Genomic DNA, 19982 nt, shown 5'->3' with positions numbered 1-19982 from the left:
TCCTGATTCTGTTTTTGTCGTGCATTTTTTTTTTCTTAAAATGGCATTTATATGTAATTGTTCAAGGGCATGGACAATTGTTTAGACAGCAGTCTGTAGTTATTGTCTGTGTACTCCAGACACTGTGCACAAGACAGGGCATTAAATGCTTGAAAGCTTCCATTCTGAATATACATATTACATATAAACATACAGTGATTGCAGTCATATGCAGATATTTTAAGAGATTTTTGGCAAGGTAGCTGTTGGTACAGTGTTCTCGTTTCTTCTATTTGACTTGCTTCATGACTTTGATTGTAACAATCGGTCCCCCCTCCTCGCATTTCAGTCCTCCGAAGCCGCCAACTCCCAAAGGTCATGTGATCGCCTGTCGAATCACCAGTGAGAACCCTGACGAGGTAAAATGAGCTCCTATTGGCCAACTTGTAGTCTGTAAAGGTATGGTCTTGCCCCTTACAAAGAATGAGAGGTGGCATTGTGAGATGAAGTCAGTAGTGAAGTCACTGCACGTGCAATATCATGAATTATAAAATGGTTTAAGAATGTAGCCAATTGGAAGCGCTGAAATGAGTCACGTGTGCGTGCATCAATTTCTCACTAACATGCTCGGCCTGACGTCACAATATGTACACTAGCAGTGCGCACTCAATCAGTTGTTACAAGTGCGTCGCGCACTACTATACGCGCTGTCAATCCTGTAAACAACTTCTAGTTCGGGCTGCCGGCCGGCCTTTCTTGTGTGCGTAACATGTGTGGCGTACGTATACTCTTATACGTACAGTACTTTATGTGCGGGATTTCCGAGTGCAACGTGCGTAAATGTTTGGGACGAACATCGACGAGTGCTACATGTAGCTGACTGGTATTGACCCACAAAGGTACGTGAAAAATGCTGTTAGTTTTCGACCCATTTTATAAATCAAATGATGCACAGGATTATTTCGTGGCATTAGTGGAGATGCAGCTCACTATCGGGTATTTACAATGTAGTGCAACATGCACTCGGCTTCGCCTCATGCATGTTTCACAATTGTAAATACCCTCGAATGCGCTACATCTCCACTAATGCACTCTATCTTGTGCATCATTTGTATACAAGGACAAGACATGAAATATTGAAGCTGTTATCTTTGTTCTCTCTGACTGAGACAAAACTTCAGCAGCATTGCTACATTGTAGTCTGTTTCAAGTTTTTGGAATTCATCAGACTTTGGAAATACTTCTGTTGATACTAGAAATTGCCAAGATTTGATCCCCCCCCCCAAAAAAAAAGAAAAAAAGAAAAAAGAAGAAGACTAGAATGAACAAAGGACTATGTGCAAAGCCACCAATTCTCCCTGAGATATTTCTAATTGTGTGTCCAGACTCACCCATTATCTTCCTGCTTTATAGAGTATATTTAGATGTAATCTCTGCTGAGACAAAAAGAAGATAGAAAAGAAAGCTCAAAAAGAAAGCAGAATAGTTTTGAAATTGTGTTTGTTTATTGTGTGTTTTTTGTTTTTTTATAGTTTAAACAATGTAGGGATAATTTTCAGGGTGTTGTACTGACACTCCAACAAGCAGCTTGCGTTAAGACCCTCTCTCAAGCCTCAAGAGAGGTCTTTGATCGTAGCCTTCAATTTTCTTCAATTTTGTTTGCATGCGTGATTGTGTAGTCCAAAACTTAGCCTATGTGCAGTTATGTACTGTTTCAATAGTATGAGTTCTGTATGTCGGGTTGGAATTTCATGTGGTGTGTCATTAATATATGATATGAATCCTCTTGATTCATATCATTACATTTATCTAGATATAAGATTTTAACTCGCCTTAAAAAAAAAAAAATAATAAAAACATATCTTTACACATCGCTTAACTCGGCCATTATGCTTGATTGTTCAAACTGGCTTCCAGGGTTTCAAGCCAAGCGCCGGAACGGTGTCGGAGCTCAACTTCCGCAGCAACAAGAACGTGTGGGGCTACTTCAGTGTGGCGGCCTCGGGCGGGCTGCACGAGTTTGCCGACTCCCAGTTTGGTCACTGCTTCGCCTGGGGGGAGGACAGAGAGGACGCCAGAGAGTGAGTGTAGTCCTCTGTCTTGCCATCGCATCTTGTATTTTACGCACCTCCTCTTTCAGAATGATGGCTTCTGATTGGTTGATTGTGGAGGGAGGAGCTTCAAAAATTTCCATGAACTGCTGAAATATTCCACAGACTAACAGTGTTAGTAAAAAAAAAAAAAATTACAATGTTAAAAGACAACATACTGAAATTTTTGTCATTGATTTACAATCCGCCCCGTCAATATTTCACGCATTGATTCTGCAACGCTAGAATCCTGATCATGAGGCTTCTTGACAATTTTTTAAAGTCTTGCACAACTTTTGAGATGAAATTTGTGATGTCCATGCATATCGTTATGAAGCCACGCCCATTTTGAGAGCTGCATATTACTCCAAAAACAGGCACAATTTTGTGATTTTGTGCACATTTCCTCTGGAAAACAGTGCTCTCTCATGAAACTGCACTTTGACCCTCAAAGTGATAAAAGCAATGGTTAACAGAGTGTAATCCTTTTTGTTTATTCTTTTTCTTTTCTAACTTGCATCTCAGGAACATGATAGTAGCCCTGAAGGAGCTGTCGATTCGTGGTGACTTCCGGACCACAGTAGAGTACCTCATCATGCTGCTGGGAACCGAGTCCTTTCAGACTAACGACTTCAGCACTGCCTGGCTGGACCGCCTCATTGCAGAGAAAGTTCAGGTGGGTCATGCATTTCCATGTGTGTGGAAAGAGTATAGGATAAAAAAACTTTCCTCAAATCGATTCCATTTCCATGGCAGATAGTGCATCCTCTCTCTCAAGACAAATTGTAGTCCAGAATTTTGTTTTTACTACTCAAAGAGTCTGTCTGATGGCTACATTCTGCAAGGATTTTTTTTTTTAAAATGCAAAGCCAAAAGCATATCCTTAATTTTGATAGGAGCTAGGAATAGGTTGTCACACTTTAAAAGAAAGACATTGAGAGAAAATCATTTTATCAGGGATTTCCATCTCAGTAGCTGATGATAGCCCTTCTCTCTGGTAAATATTGCAGCCAAATAAAAAGTTAGCTTCTCAAGTCATTATGGCAACTTACTACTATATGTTTATGTTTACAGAAAACCTTGTGACAACACTTGTGGCTGTCTGTTTTCTCTGCCCCTCCTTGAAAATCCTGCTATTTGTTTTATCATTTCCACTTATGGTGTACTGATTTTGCACATGTTTGATATTTTGTTTCTAAAAGTTGGTCATAATTAGCCCTTCTTTTTTTTTTGGGGGGGGGGGGGGGGAGGAGGGGAGGAGGGGAGGGGGATGCTTCAGACTTGTGCCTTGTTATTTGATGGTGTTATTTTTATGCCTCCGCCACGAAGTGGTGCCGGAGGCATTATGTTTTCGGGTTGTCCGTCCGTCCGTCCTTCCGTCCGTCCGTCCGTCCGTCCGTCTTTCCGTCCGTCCGTAATGAATTTTGTGGACAAGGTAACTATCAAAAGCTGTTGAGGTATCCTATTGAAACTTGGCATGTATGTGTATTAGGGGGTGAAGTCGTGCCTATCAACTTTTGGGTGCACGTGCTCAAGGTCAAAGGTCAAAAGGTCAAGGTCAAATACATAAAATTTCACTATTTCCACCATATCTATGCAATGCCTGAAGATATTTTCTTGAAACTTAGTGCATACATGTATTACCCAATTTAGATTCTCTGGTGAAAGTTTGGGTCATGAGGTCAAAGGTCAAAGGTCAAAAGGTCGAGTAAAAGTATTAAAATTTCTTTTTTTTTCTGTAAATTGGAAAATTGTTCAAGGTATCTTCATGGAACATAGTATATACATGTACTGACTGGCAGTGATTATCTAGAGAATGTAGGGTTCATGGGGTCAAAGGTCAGGGGTCAAAGGTCAAGTGCAACACTTCAAAATTTTACTATTTCCCTCATGTTCATGCAATGCCAGCAGGATTATTATTTTTTTTTTTACACTTGGTGTATGCATGTGTAACCTAATAGAAATTTACTGGAGAGTTTTTTTTTTTCTTTTTTTTTTGCCTCAAAGGTCAAAAGGTCAAAGATCAAGTGAAAGTGCTGAACTAACTTTTTCCTCCATATCTCGGAAGTGGCTCAATTTATCGTGGAACTTACTGCATATTTATGCATGTTCTACCTGAAAGTGATTATCTTATGAATTTTAGGGTCAAAGGCCAGATGAACATGGTAACAATTTACTATTCAGTACAGAAATTGCACTTTTTTTCCATACCGGTACCATGAAAATTACTCAATGCATAAATGTATGAATGGGTCAAAGTCAAGTTAAAGTCCTTAAATCCCCAAATACATGCTCTCCTATTCATCCAATTAAACCAAGGTCAAGGAAGGAGAACATTCAACACATTTGTGACAAACTTGTCATTTCAGTATTTTGCCAGTTTTGTGAAAATGTAATCACACATTGTCCACATGTACTATCTAGACCTATTAGGAGAATCATGCATTATGGCGGAGGCATACCAGTCGCCATAGCGACATTTCTAGTTAGAATTTGTTTGTGAGAAAAAATGTGACAAATTGCATGATTTTTGTGTTGCTGTTTTCAGGCAGAGAAACCTGACCCCTTGCTTGGGGTCATCATCGGTTCTATTCACATCGCCGATGCCTCCATCCAAGAGAACTTCTCCAACTACCTCAGTAACCTGGAAAGGTAAGCTGTGTATTTTGTAGCCTCTGAAGATTGACATCTTGCTCTTACAGACCTCATTTCAAAGTGGTCCAGTCTTGTATACCACCATGCAGAAAAGCTCTGTCAGGTTACCTGGGCATTGTCTGCAATATATATCATTATTTTATGCTGAAAGAGAGGTATGATATAACACAATTTGGCCAACCAAGAGAGTGTTGTTATATATACTGAACGAGATTCGATATGAATGAATTGATGATGATAATAAAATCTTGTGTATCGTCAGTGGTTGCCAATTTTATATTGTGTTCAGAGAACTGGCCATGATATTCGAATAAACCTATTAAAAGTAGACAGCAGGAAAGTAAAATTTAGATTCACATTTCATTGTCACCTTTAAAGTAGCTGGTGCAGAACACAGATATTGGGATAGTATTCACCAACATGAGAAACCAGGGGCAAGTTTCACCATCATGTCTAGTAGGTTATGTAACAGAGAAATAGCGCCCGTGGCAGACAGTTTGAAGTGCGACACGCGAGTGCTTCCTGTCTCATATTTCTAAACTCCTCGTCACATTCCCCGCGATAGGGGTCAGGTCCTACCCGCCTCCACCCTGACCAACGCCCGCGACGTGGACCTGATCTACGAGGGCAACAAGTACGAGACGGAGGTGACGCGCCAGGGCCCCACCAGCTACTTCCTGTGCATGAACGGCTCCACCGTGGAGGCGGAGATCTTCAGGATGGCCGATGGGGGGCTGCTCATCTCCTATGATGGCAGCAGCTACGCCACCTACATGAAAGAGCAGGTTGATAGGTACGTGGGCAAAGATGCAGGCGCGGTCGTTCGTTCGTTCCCTGAAGTGGGTGATCTTTAATTTGAGAGGGCGCTCTTCCCCTTATAATTGAATACTGAAATGAGCCCTCAACGCGTAATTCTCGATATTCCTTTCATTGCGTTTATTATGATTTTCAGAGCCGAGAGGGGACAAAAAGTATGATATTCACAAGACATGTGCAAAACAGTTGTCGGTCATGATAGCAGTTGTGTGTAGCAACATGAGCACACTCACTGAGAATTCTGTTAAAGGTATGCATTGTTTGGACTGAGAGTGAATGGATGCTGGCAGCAGACAGTTTCTTAAAAGTTGTCTTTCTTGCTCGTTCGGAAACTGTTTTTTTTTTTTTTCTTGTATGTTTGTTTGTGTCTTTAGACTGGTGCAGAGAGAGGGTTTTAGACCAAGAAGTCAAATCAACATTTTGGAATGAACATAAGTGAAATAAAGAGCTGATATGAGACTTAAACATTTACATCTCCATGTTTATTTTACTGTTTGTGAGAAACAAGTAAAAAGAAGACTGCTTATGGTTTCCAAAGTAGAAAAAAAAACAACAACCAACATATTGACCCAGTAATGCTCCTTACATCAGCAATTAGTTCACACGATGCTTCCCTCTCTCATTTCTCTCACCAGTTACCGCATCACCATCGGCATCCAGACCTGCATCTTTGAGAAGGAGAACGACCCGACCGTGCTCCGGTCCCCATCGGCGGGCAAGCTCATCAACTTCGTGGTGGAGGACGGGGGACACGTGTACGCCGGCCAGCCGTACGCGGAGATCGAAGTCATGAAGATGGTCATGAGCCTGAGGGTCAACGAGTCGGGATGGTGAGTGATGCTGGAGTGGGAGGATGGGCGAGCGCGAGGGAGAATGAGCAATGGAGTGGGAGTTAAATGTAGTATGCGTGTGTGTATACTTGTGTGTGTGTGTGTGTGTGTGTATATGTGAGAAAGGGGGGTGGGAGGAGGGGTAGAAAGATGAAGTGTGTATGTGTGTGTGCATATTTACATGATACAGAGAGAGAGATACATATATAGATAGATAAGATGAATCGTGCAGTTGTGTGTGTGTGTGTTTTCGGAAGAAATTGTGATATCTGTGGTGAAAATTTTCCTAGGCTGGCTTTCCCATTTTCTTAAAGTTTGAATGCATCTTGATAGTACTTCTACTTGTATATGTAGAGATGTCAGCCTATTCAGCTCACAATTCCATCATACACTGATGCCTTCCCTTCACTCCCAACCCTCTCTCTTCCCCCCCCCCCATGTTTTTTTCCCTCTCTCTTTCTCAAATAGACACAAAAATAGTTCTTAACGGTGCACCATGTATTCTTTGTAGGGTATGTGTTTGGCCCTGAAAGAGGCCTACCCAAACACATACTGTAAAAGTGGATATTTTCGCGCGACTAATTTTTCGCGATTGGCCGGGTAAGAAGAGGTTCGCATGTTTTTAATTCCGCGGAATCAAGACATCACGCACAGGAACATATGGCAAGCAAAAATATTCACGTGCTTTTATTTTCGCGCTGGTTTCTGGTTGCGCGAAATGCGCGAAAATTTCAACACCGCGAAAATTTCCACTTTTACAGTACCCAAGAAAGAATACGTGGTGCACTGTTAAGCCTTCTACCACCCAACGTTCTACCACCATGGAAGCCTTCAAAGATTTTGAAAATAGTTCTTTTTGTGCTTTTCATTTTCTGAGCATCAAAAACATTGAGTAGCCATCTTTTATGAGATTTTCCTTTCACCTTTTCTCATAGATTTAGAGATTTTATGGTGTCCAAGTGTCAGGATGTCCACAATAGTTGTGTGCTCTTCATGACTTTTGGCTTCATTCTTCTGCTTCTTTTGTTGTCCTACAGCATCCACTATGTGAAAAGGGCTGGAGCCGTGCTTGACCAAGGCAGTGTAGTGGCCAAACTGGACCTGGACGACCCCAGCAGAGTGCAGAAGGTAATTAAAGCTTTGGGCTTTCCTGGCTGATATGTACTGCCTTCTGTCAGTCATGTGCTTGATCCAGCTGATAGGGCATTCTTAACGACGTCATATATGGAGATTTTTATTCTTGTCTCTCCATATTTACGCCATAATCAACAGATTTCAAAGATATTAGATTTATTGGCACCTTTGTTGCTGTGATTGTGAATGGGACATCTTCAGCCAAGAAATCATATTAAGAAGCAGTTTGAATGGCAACAAGTTTATTAGATGTGCTTGGCCATAAAACTATGATTGAATATTGGTAGTTTATGTTATTCTGACTTTCTAGGATGATTGTCAAAGTTTCGAACCACGCTGTTTTTTATCATCATCAGTGTAGTTGTTCCTGTTATCAGTTTCAATTAAGAGACTGATATACTCGTTGACAATGATTTTTATCATTTCTCATTATGTCATCTATATTATGACATTGCGTTATCACTGAGCAGATGTTCGTTTCGGATAAGTGTGTGTGTGTTGTGTGAGGAAGCTCTTCCTAAATTGCTTGATTTATTCTGGAGAAACTTTGGAAGAGCAACTTGTATTGTACTATAGAATTAAAGACAACAATACAGAAAAAAAAAATCACTGAGTGAAATGCGTATAAGTTAAAACAATTCTTTTTTTTTCTTATTTTCCTTCCCCATAGGCGCAAGTCTTCACTGGTAAATTCCCAGATCCCACCGGCGTTCAGAACGTGGGCTACAAACTCAACCAGAAGTTCCGCAAAATCAAGGAAGCTGCTGATAACATCATGAATGGCTACTGTCTTTCTGATCCTCACTTTACCAAGAAGGTAGGAAACTGCCACCGCATACTAGAATTCATGAAATCTTAAGAGAATTAAATAACTTAATTTGCCACAGAATAATACTGTACACACCATATATTTTCATGAGTTTGATATTTTGTGAATTGTGACTTGCGAGGCATTTTCACACATTATTGAATTCACAGTCGAGAACCAAAATAAGAAATTGAGAAGTAATCGTTATGCCTTTTCAGGAGAAAATTTGTGATTTTCCACCTGGGAATACAATATACAGTACGTTTGTGTTACAGGAGGCAATATTTTCCGAAGTTAAGTTGCTTAATTTTGTTCATATAATTTGACTCATGAAATTTGTGAAAATGAAAACACCACGAAATATACCGGTTATAAAGTGTGATATCACTGAAAGAAAATGAAGTCAGTGAAATTGCTCGTTTCAGTTGAAAAATGATTGTAAGTATTGAAAGAAGTTTTAGGAAGTTTGCACATGACAGACTAAAGAAAGATTTCTCTATAAAACTGGGTGAGTGTCTGAGAGAGGAAACTGTGCTGTGTATAAACCAACTTAGGTAAAACATTCATCACTCATGAATTCTTTACTTTAGTCTTTGCTCTAATACACAAGAGAGATTACATGCAAGAGGAAATGAAGCCAAAGATGAACTGGACAGTCAGCAGGCAGATTGCACCACCAATATGTGCAATTCCAAGTGAACTACATTTAAGATATAAAGACAGGAGTTAGAATTTCTGCTGTATTGAAAGGTTTTCTTTCATTTGTCTTTGCCACCAACCCCAATAATGATTTTGCTCCCCTCCTCCTCCCATTATTACCCCACCAGTGCACCGATATCACCGACAAGCTGATGTCCGCCCTGCGAGACCCCGCCCTGCCCCTCCTGGAGATGCAGGCGATGGTAGCCAGCATCTCCGGCCGGGTGCCCTCCAGCGTGGAGTCGGAGATACGCAGACTCCTCAACAACTACAGCAGCAACATCACCTCCGTGCTCTGCCAGTTCCCCAGCCAGCAGGTCAGGCTTCAGTTCAAATTATGACCCATGCCTCCATCACCACATCCACTACTTTTGTCGATCAACTCTAGCTTAGTCCCAGCTCTCTCTCTCTTTCTTTATTGTGTCGTCTTAGAAAAAGCTCTTCAGATAAACATGAACAACAACAAACAATAAAAAGCCTGGTTTAATCCCACCAGCTGAATTTATTCAAAAATAGGTTTAATTTACACTTTGCCATGACTCAAGACTGTCTAACGTACCTGATGAACATACTCTCCATGTTGATAGGCACAATTTGTGGGATTTTGCGCAGGATGTCACAGTCCAAAGGTCAACATATTCTTGTCATATTGTAATTGCTGTTGGTTATGTAGATGGAAGTAGGTTGTCCATAGTGTGTGCAGTCCTGGCTGTCACATTGAGTTGAACTGAGGTTTAATGATGAGTAATGTAATAGAATTGTAATCCAGTAGAAACCCTCTTCATGCAGTATATATATGCAGAGCATTTTTGGTCTGGATCTTATCGAAGGAAGGTTAATATAATGTAGCCTCTCTCAAACTCTTTTTTTTTTTCTTATTTTCTTTTTTTGGGCAATACCGTTTACATGTGGGTGTTATGTTTTTACTGAGATATGACTACAGCAAGAAATTGCAAATCTGAGTTCAGCTGCAAAATTCAGATATATAGAATAGGGTGCATTAGCGTAATGGCAGTGTAGAGCAGTTTCAACAGTGAGTAGAGATCTACCCATTACTGCAGGAGAGGTGACAGATGTATTCATGTTTATGTGGTTTGGGCTTGACTCATTCTTATTGAGCTGCTTTGTGAAACTGATGCCTGCATCCTGTTTCAGATCGCTAACGTGTTGGATCGCTATGCAGCCACGCTCCAGAAGAAGGCGGACAGAGAGACGTTCTTCATGCACACTCAGGGCATCGTGCAGCTGGTTCAGAGGTGAGAAGAACTCTTCCATCCATGGGGGAATCTTCTGAAAGGGGAAATGAAAAATCAGGGACAGCATGATGCTAGCGGAGGTTTCTCAAGCTCTGCCTGTAAAGTTCCATGTGGTTTCCCCCTTCTTGAGGATTTCAAACGGTTTCAAATCCACTCCCATTTCTACATGTTTAGAATAGTATTTCATGAAAGTATCATGTGATCGCTCTTGTATCAAATTAAAAGAGAGCAAGGGGGAAAAAAGATATTCAGATTTGTTTGGTCCACAGAACCACACAATTAGTTCATCACCCTGGTTTGTATAAATAAGTGTGGTATACTGTAAAAGCAGAAATTTTTGCTGAAGAAACGTTTCGTGCTCAGCTGGGTAAAGTTGATTTTGCCCATTTTTAATTCCTTGGAATGAAAACATCCAAAGCTGTTACAATAACAAGCAAAAATATTCACATACTTTTATTTGCACACTAGTTTCGAAATGCACAAATACTCCCACTTTGACAGCAGTAAATTGAAAAAACCAAAAATTCCGCCAGGTATCGGAACGGCATCCGGGGACACATGAAGTCCATCATCCAGGAGCTGCTGCAGCGGTACCTGGAGGTGGAACGCCGCTTCCAGCAGGGCCCCTACGACAAGTGCATCGTGGCCCTGCGAGACGAGTTCAAGGGCGACATGACCTCCGTCTTCAACATCATCTTCTCGCACTGCAAGGTCCAGAGCAAGAACAAGCTGGTGGTCGGACTCATCGTGAGTGCAGCACTTGAATCAATTCTCAGCCTCTCCTTTTTATCTCTCCTTTTGTTGTGTCTTCATTTTCAGTTGTCTCAATTTCCCTTCTCCCAAATCTTAAAGATGATATAAAGTTTTGGTACCTCAAAAGTTTCCCTGAGTTTCCTTGTCTTAGTTTGTGTTTCAGGTTAAGGTACCTTTCATATAACTAACACTGTGAGATTTACTCGCCCCAAAGTGCTCTCATGTCTTAGTAATCATGCAATAATGGTTTCGTACCAGAGCAGAGCGGGCTCTGAAAAATTCGAACGAGCCGTTAGTTTGACTCGACGCAACACCACGACAATCAATATACACGTATTGTACGAAACCATTATTGCATGATTACAAAGACATGAGAGCACTTTGGGGCGAGTAAGTCTCACAGTGTTAGTTATATGAAAGGCACTTTAACCTGAAACACAAACTAAGACAAGGAAACCCAGGGAAACTTTTGAGGTACCAAAACTTTATATTATCTTTAACTCAAGAACTGCTTGTAGCAGTCTCTTGCTTTGTCTGCACATCTTCAGTACTCGTATTCTTCAGTACCCTAATTTCTCATGACTTGATGATGCTCTTTAAATTTTATTTTTTACAGCTTAGGCTAGGGTTCATAGGAAGTGTGCATTCTCCTGGCTTTGGACTCAGATGACGATGAATAGTGAAAATGAGGACTTTCACAATTTGTTATTGATTGTCTTCTTGAATATTACGTGTGATTTTACTTCTCCTCTGCCTTATCTGAAAACTGTAATTCAGATGCTGTAGATGGGAATATGTTTGATTTTTTTTTTGTGTCTGCAGATTTTCATTATTTTCAAACAAATTAAAACCCTTACAAGGCATTATAATATGAGCAAACACTCATGGGAAAGGTAAAAATAGTCAGAAAATGGGGCAAAGTATGTAGAAAAAAAACCCAAACAAACCTGATAACATCCCCCTTTTTCTGTCTGACCCAGGACCGGCTGAGCAGCAGGGAGTCCGGGCTGACAGATGAGCTGACGCCCATTCTAGGCAAGCTGACAACTCTCAACAAGACGGACAACTCCAAGGTGGCCCTGCGGTCCCGCCAGGCCCTGATCGCCGCCCACCAGCCCTCCTACGAGCTCAGGCACAACCAGGTGGAGTCCATCTTCCTCTCAGCCATCGACATGTACGGCCACCAGTACTGCCCAGACAGCCTCAAGGTAAAAGATTTTGATACAAGAAAAGTTTAAGTTCTGTAAGAACCTTCGTGTATAGTACACTCATATCTAAGATGCACCCTGACTTTGGTAGTTAGTTAGCAAATTAAAAAAAACCCAAAAACAAACCAAAAACAAAATCTAATCAGAGTTTATACCAAAATCTTGTTTGCATTTACACACAATGAGTAAGTATGTCGACTGGGGGCCTGTCACACAGCATCTCCCTTCCTTTTCTACTGTAACCGGAGAGAAATGGTTGCTTTAGTTGTTAGAAGAGTGGAAGGCGCAATACACATTTAAGTGTGCCAATGCACAAATGCCACTACAGAGGCTAGAAGTTATTGAATGTGAATATTCATATGATATCGATTATTTCTGCTGCATATTCATAATGGCCGCCGGCATTGTGGAAGACTTGCTACCTCGTGGAAACAACTTAATGGATTACATATCAGCATATCATATATTATCGTATCACTGTATGTATGTATCAGCACAAATAGATAGTAGCACATGTACTTACCGGTGCAGCACTTGCAAGTGTATTGTTGATTGTTACGGCAGTGTTGTATAAATCAGTGTTAATTATTTCTTCTGTTGGTGACCCGTAGTAGACACTCCAACCTTTTACTCCTCTGTTCACATGTGCAAATGTTTGATTTCCTCTCTCTGTCAGGTACAGTATGTCACCTGTTAATCAATAATTTCTTATACTTCTGATTGTTTCTGATTTCCCCTGTATAGAAAAAAACAACAAATAGAAGACAATATGAAAATGTGTGACTCAAATGAATACATCATTACGGAGGAGTAGTTTGTTCCAGGGTGCACTATTTGATAGGCTTGGAGAAGATCTGTTGGTTCACTCTCAGATATCACATGTAACAAGCAAAAAATATTGAGATATGTTGTACGTTATTTTGTTTCTGCGTTTGCTTCCCTTTCAGAAATTGATCATGTCGGAGACGACAATCTTTGACGTGTTGCCCGACTTCTTCTTCCACATGAACAGTGTGGTCAGGCAGGCTGCCCTCGAGGTGCGTTCCTCCACATGTTATATCATGATATGATATAAAGATGTGATTTATAGATAATGATTCAATGAAAGTCTTCCTTGCTGAACATATTTGAGGGTTGTCGCCCTCATACTTGCACAGATTCTACATCAGTGCATACTGCTTGTCTGTGCAGGTGAAATCTCGTCAAGCTGTGTGTCGACTTCAGCTAAAGCTGCACCATCATGTTTGACTGATGAACATAGCTAGAGTTCAAAGTGATTAAATTTTCCTGCTTATTTTTCCCCCTCCTTCCTTTCCTTCCCTGTCTTCTTTGTCTTTCTGCCATGTTTGTCTGTCTGTTTGTTTCTGTCACTTGCTTTCTCTTTGTCTTTTTTTATCCTCTCTGTTAATGAAGTTTTATTGAAAGCCATAATCATCATTAATACCTTTTGATGATGCATGTATCAGGTATTACTGTTCAGTGAATCTATCCCCAACACACAGTTCTGTGATACCAATTCGCTATCGTACAGATGCAAGTGGAGCTTATTTCCAGATGTTGTACTGTAAAAGTGGTTTCTTTCGTGTACAGATACTTTCGCGGTTTCCATCGGTGCCGACTTTTTCGCGTGTGTTTAAATCCGTGACCGGCAAAATCTGTGAATTCACAGTCGGCAAAAACTGCTTTATTTTGCACGCGAAAACCCATACTATAATCCAATTATTCTTTTATTCATTCAATAGAAATCCAAATTAGATGCGGGCTTATCTGAAATTCCGTCTCTCGAGTACTTTATGACATGCTTGTACCTACCTACATTGCGTGGTATCGCTGTGTGCATGTTGACCATCAATACACTCAATGCGCGGAATCTACGTGTGTGCATGTGCGCAATAGCGTTGTAACAAGCGTGAGTTCAAAACATTTTCGCGTGATGTTAAATTCGCGGTCCAACCTCAAAGCGCGAAAATAAAACCACCGCGAAAGAAACCACTTTTACAGTAATAAGATGTGGGTCATGTTTTATAAAAAGACATAATCGATTATACATTTCCTTACCACACAGGCTGCTATAGACTTACCACAGAAATCAACTATATATAATCAACTATAACTCTTCATAAAACAGAGCCGTGATCTGTCTGTCTTTCTATCTTTATACTTTGTAATACAAAACATGTGTGCATAGTTCATCAGCAAAATACTGGGACATCCAAATTAAGATATTAGTCCTCTGATCTAATCATGCCCGTGCTATTTCCAACAGGTGTATGTGAGGCGGGCGTACATTGCCTACGACCTGAACTGCCTACACCACGCCATGCTGTCCAATGGACTCTGTCTGGTGGAATTCCAGTTCATGCTTCCATCATCTCACCCGAACAGGTAAATGGAACGCTCCAGCATCAGAGGTTTTTTTTTTGTGTGTGTGTAATGAAATCATGATGCATGCTGTCAGAGGGGTTCATCCATTTTGAGCGTAGGGGAGGCCTGGCATGGTGTCAGATAGCAAATGAAAATACTGCCATCGAATTAAGTTAGGGTATAGTCATTGCACTTCCTATTTATCAGAGAGCCATTGCAAATACTGCCATCAAATTAAGTTTGGGTACAGTCATTGCACTTTCCTATTTTTGTGAAATTAAGCCAGGAATATGATATCCTCAAGGAGTGAATGAAATGCAGCCATAAATCCCTGAAGCATGTACATGTAACTGCATATTTTATTGGGGGGGGGGGGGGAGGGAATCTCATTTACTCAAGATATGAATTGACACCGTTTGATGGTTCAGTTGCTTTTGAATGATTGTGGCAAATGCTTCATATTAATGAACAGCTCTACACAAAAGGAGTGTCTCACAATTTTTTGTCCTCTTTGGTGTGTGCGCAAGATTTTCTTTAATCATTCAGTTTGATTTTTTTTGTCATGATGTCCAGTTTCATTCAATTTGATTTGATTGTTTGAGGTGCATTTTTCTCCCCACCATCCTTTTTTAAAGAGTCATGATGCTAATAGCATGAAAAGAGAACTCATGATATGCCCCCCTCAAAAAAAAACTCATTATTCAACCATGTTCCAAGGCAGCTAGAAATTAGTTTTGAAGAAATGTATGCAGATTGGCCTTTCTTCTTCTTCTTTTTTTTTCTGCTCAGATACTCTTAATTTGATGTGCAAGTTTTGTGATTCAAGTATTTTCAAATTCTATTCATTCTCATTTTTCCCCCTATTTTTTTTTTTTTACAGAGACATACAGTTGAACTGTTTGTCTCATGACAGTTATTGAGGTGTGTTATAAGTCCAGTACTCATGTATTTGTTTAAAAAGGAATACTCAGTTGATTAAATATTCGAGTAAGAGCTTTATTTAATGCCAATCATCACAAATATCCTGCATGGGCTCGTAGTGCAAATGGTTATGTAATCCTCCTGACTGTTATTGTATCACATATGCCTCCCGATGATGCTTTGACATCATAAGACTCAAGTAGGGTTGTTGGGTCAATAAAGCTTTAAGAGTTTGTAGGATTTTAACTGAATACCAGTAAAACAGCTTACTATGTAAACAAATAAGTGATTAGACATGTAGAGCCATACAAAATTATATCAATTCTCTATTTTGATTTAGTGAAGGAAGTTGTGATGTGTCGCATGTGAAGGAACACTGTTAAAAGCAGATAGTCACAGGGAGATCTAATAATGCACTCTTATACTCAAAATACAGAGGCAGGGTCTACTACACACATGCTCGGAAGTCATATGGCCAATACTTCTTCAGTTGCATGCGTGTGATTTACAAATTAGCCTACATTGTACATATGCTTTCATCCGTGCTTTAATTGCACATTGTGCCTAGTTTATTCTGCGTCAATTTTCTGCTGCCAAAATGTATGTATGCCCATCTATGACTGAGACATGCTCACCTAGTTGTCTACGCCTCAAGGGATATGCGCTTTAAATAGCGGGAATGGGCTTCATAACAATGCGAGAAAGCTACATGTGGGAATGATATTGAGAGCACACACCAACAAAATGTTTAAAAGAGTATTAAAGAATGAATGCCTGCAATGTTTCTTGCAGGCAGGCCACCTGGTGTACTCGCCATAGGTAACAAACTATATCAAAATTTATCGCTGTGTGATATTTTAAAGGGAAGCAGCGTAAGAATAGTCTGGTGAGCCATTCCGGCAAATGAGCATTGTTAAGATATAACTGTGCTTTAGAATGTCGTTGAAGTCGCAACAGATGTGCAGGACAATTGCTATAAGCATCGCTTCAACTGGATTTTATTTTTACCATTTCAACCCGTTCCTTAATCCCTCCATCTCAATATATTTTATTTTTCACTGCCATTAGAGACTTTGTTCCAACAGATAAAGATTTATATCCCTATGAATTTGAACTCATGTGTACTGTATTTGCCTCTGTGGAGTAAACATCTAATTCATTTACTCGCCATCTATAATTCAGCTATGCTCAGATACCAGTGGTACAGTAAAATATCTATTTCAGCACATATCTATAAAATACCAACTTTGCATCGGCTGCTACCCACATATTTTACTAATATATGGCGACATCAATCAACTTTAAAAGAACGTGTCAACACTTAATGGAGGTGGATCCATATGTAATATCAACTCTTGAATAATAAAGAAATCAATATGTATTGCATAGTCTCTCAATAATTTTTACACCTTTGAGATCTGACATGTTGAATGGGTAAAATTGTCAAATGGGATATTATGACTTTATGCTGTCACAACTGTCTTGAATTCTCTTGTCAAGATGGAAGATTCTCATAACCAGATGTACCCTTTTTATTGTTTTGTACATCCTATGGTTCCTAGTAGCTGACAGGGTCCCCCCCCCAAAAAAAAAAAAAAAGGAAAAGAAAAAATATCATTATGTAAATTATAGTTGTGGAACAATTTTGTACTTCCCCAGACCTTCAACAGTAAAAAGGTACATGTATGTTTACCAAATGGTTTATTACGGGTTTTGTACTGTCACAACTGTCTTGATATCAAGATGGAAGGATTGGATTTGATAACCAAATGTACCCCTTTGTCTTGTGTTTTGCATCCCAAGGTTCCTTATAACTGACAGGGGGCACAATGTTCCAGGCACTAAAAGTGTCAAAAAGAAAAAGTCTAATAGCTCCAGGTGAGAGACGAGATGCCCACGGACGGGGCGGGGCACAAGTTTGGTCCCCAAGCGAGCCCCGTTTGTGGTCCTATCCCCCGCTTGTTTCTCACTTCCTTCTCGTGACACCGGTACTAAAACCTCAAAGTGCATGAGTTTTTGTCCACGTGTAATCCTTGCTTTATATCTTCTTCAAGTACCACTCTATTAGACATTGCAGTACTACTAAAAAAGCTTTTGTCTGCTTGCAGTTTGATTCAACTTCTAAAAAGAGTTTTGCAAACCTGCGAATCCCCTCACAAGTTTTTGAGTGTAGTGGATTCACAGTTTTGTAAGATTATCCACGTAGTTTCTTCACAACATCACCATAACCTCAGCTGTTCTCTGTTATACCCAATTTGTCTTTGTTGGCTTGTGGTCCTACCCTACACTTGATCTATACATCTACAAACCTTTTTTCCCAGTATCAGGACTGTTTGTTTGTTTGTTTGTTTGTTTGTTTGTTTGTTTGTTTGTTTGCTTTTATTTAGAAATGTATCTGCTTTTCTTGCTAATTCTCTTAATACTATTTATTACTGACATTAGTGCATTTGCACATCAGTTATTTTGTATAACAAGCATTTTAACTTTTGAATCACTCAACACATCTTTGCTTGTATTTTCTCTCAACTTTGAAAAAAAAGAAGAAGATACGCTTGCCTAATACCCCCACTTTTTATGCTAAACCTCAGCTATTTCATGAGGGTATTCATCCCACTCTACACTGAATGATCATCTTCTTCCTTTTCATTTTCTACTATTTATGTCTTTATAAAGCACATTTCTTTTTTAAGTAGATAGCTGTCAATAAAATGCTCATTCAGTTTTCATCAAGTTTTTTTTGAAGTTTTGGTAGTAGTCGGAAAACCCACAAAAGTTGATGATTTGCATCGAGATCTCTAGAATTTTTCAGCAACTTTGCAGCTCCCTGTTTATACATAGTTTTGACATCTGTATTCAAATGATATACAGTAGTACCACCACTTGAAACAAGGTTGCTTGATGAGGTGCCTTGTCTCTGGAGTGGAAATCCTTGTGGGCTATCTCACCCTGTAAAAAATTGGCTCTGCTGTTCCTTATGCCATACCTCAGAATGAGGATGTCGTTTTCGGCGCAGTTACTGAAGATATTGTTACTTTCTTCATATCAATAATATGATTGATTCATATTTCAAACTGAAGGATCAATTTTAGCCACATTGGCCTGTCAATTGCAGAACCACAAATCGTGTATTCCTCTTGATTTTTCCTAATATATACACTGTACATATATATTCCATCATTTTTATCAGCGGTTGGATATTACACAGATCATTGCCATTTTAGAGGTGTAATATATGCAACACTTGACATCCCTGTGGAAAGTTGTATTTTGCTCAAGAGATTATATTTTCGTGAAGTGTGAAATGCTGAGGGAAAAACATTTTCTTGAGAGCAAAATATAACTCCCAAGTCACTGACAAGTGCTATATTACAAACATAGACAAGGCAATATTTTTATTGTATGGTCTACATAGATACGCATCGTGTCATTCTCACCCTGTAGGCAGTGGGTCAAATTCTGGAAGTATATTACCTGACGTGACATCACTACACGCAATACAACTGTTTAAATCCTCACTATACTAGACACAAGATTTTGATATGACTAATCACCAACCAGTATTTATGCAAACCATTTGATTATACTGCACTATTCTCACCACTTCAGTCTTTGTCATGTTGCATTTGTACGAAATTCACTTAGCATTTTGTCAGACATTGTTTCTCAGTTTTGTCTTCTATGTTTGCATTTCCTGTCTTTAATGTGTAATGACTTAATGACCTCTGATTTCTTCTTTTTTTTTTCCTTGCCTGTCCTCACAGAAGTTGTTTTAATTTGTATTTCTGAGTATTTGATGTCTTTTCTTTAAAAAAAAAAAATCATTCAGTTGCATCCATCTGTACTGATTGTGTTGTAGACTAGACATCCTTGGCACAGTGTGTTAATATGAAGGAGTAGCTGGCAATTCCTCTATCTGTGATGTGACATCAAAAGGAAATGATGTCTTTCTGTACTTCTGACATTAACCCTCGTCTTCCCACTCACCCAGTGTATGTGCTCAATATCTCTGCTATGCTTAAAATTTTCTTGTGCACTCTATTTTTTGATTTATATTTACAAGTATTTCACATTCTCTGCCATACGGCAGTTTACAACTTTCCCTTCATTTCAAATGTAATCTGGGTGTTATCATGTATTATGTCCTGAATGGAAAATGTTTGTATATAATTCAGTTCTACACCTGATATACTCAGAAGTTATTGATTATGTGTCTTTCAGTAGAATCAATCTAAAAGTACATGAGGCTATACAGATGCTGCCATCTCACATTGAATATTCGCTGTTTGTATTAAAATAGAATAAGAATGACACCAAGTGAAAGTAAAGAGTCGCTGGCAACAAAAAAAAGAGTAATTCTGGTATTTTTTGTGGCATGATTTTTTTTTTCAGTCTTTCTTTAGACAATTATAACCACAAATTTCACTGGATCTTTAGAAAAACGGAAAGATATTGGTAATGTAATGAGGCAA

At 39.5% G+C, this 19982-nt stretch overlaps 1 protein-coding gene across 1 annotated transcript in view; it reads left to right on the top strand.

Moving 5' to 3' along the window:
- Window positions 1-19982, top strand: part of LOC139727122 (acetyl-CoA carboxylase-like) — a 102341-nt gene that overhangs the window by 43331 nt on the left and 39028 nt on the right. The window contains exons 12-26 of the mRNA XM_071638103.1: window positions 329-398; window positions 1897-2060; window positions 2595-2749; window positions 4622-4721; window positions 5290-5517; window positions 6176-6370; window positions 7408-7498; window positions 8175-8321; window positions 9140-9328; window positions 10167-10267; window positions 10801-11014; window positions 12001-12228; window positions 13176-13265; window positions 14495-14613; window positions 17317-17391. Of these exons, the coding sequence (XP_071494204.1) occupies window positions 329-398; window positions 1897-2060; window positions 2595-2749; window positions 4622-4721; window positions 5290-5517; window positions 6176-6370; window positions 7408-7498; window positions 8175-8321; window positions 9140-9328; window positions 10167-10267; window positions 10801-11014; window positions 12001-12228; window positions 13176-13265; window positions 14495-14613; window positions 17317-17391 (2166 nt within the window). The remainder of the gene's footprint in view (window positions 1-328; window positions 399-1896; window positions 2061-2594; window positions 2750-4621; window positions 4722-5289; window positions 5518-6175; window positions 6371-7407; window positions 7499-8174; window positions 8322-9139; window positions 9329-10166; window positions 10268-10800; window positions 11015-12000; window positions 12229-13175; window positions 13266-14494; window positions 14614-17316; window positions 17392-19982) is intronic.

The sequence above is a fragment of the Diadema antillarum genome, unplaced genomic scaffold (assembly GCF_040938485.1).
Source record: "Diadema antillarum isolate AM-2024a unplaced genomic scaffold, OU_Dant_1.0 seq00000119_RagTag, whole genome shotgun sequence".
Taxonomy (NCBI): domain Eukaryota; kingdom Metazoa; phylum Echinodermata; class Echinoidea; order Diadematoida; family Diadematidae; genus Diadema; species Diadema antillarum.
Note: the sequence above shows the minus strand (reverse complement) of the source record. Positions and strands in the feature narration are given on the sequence as shown.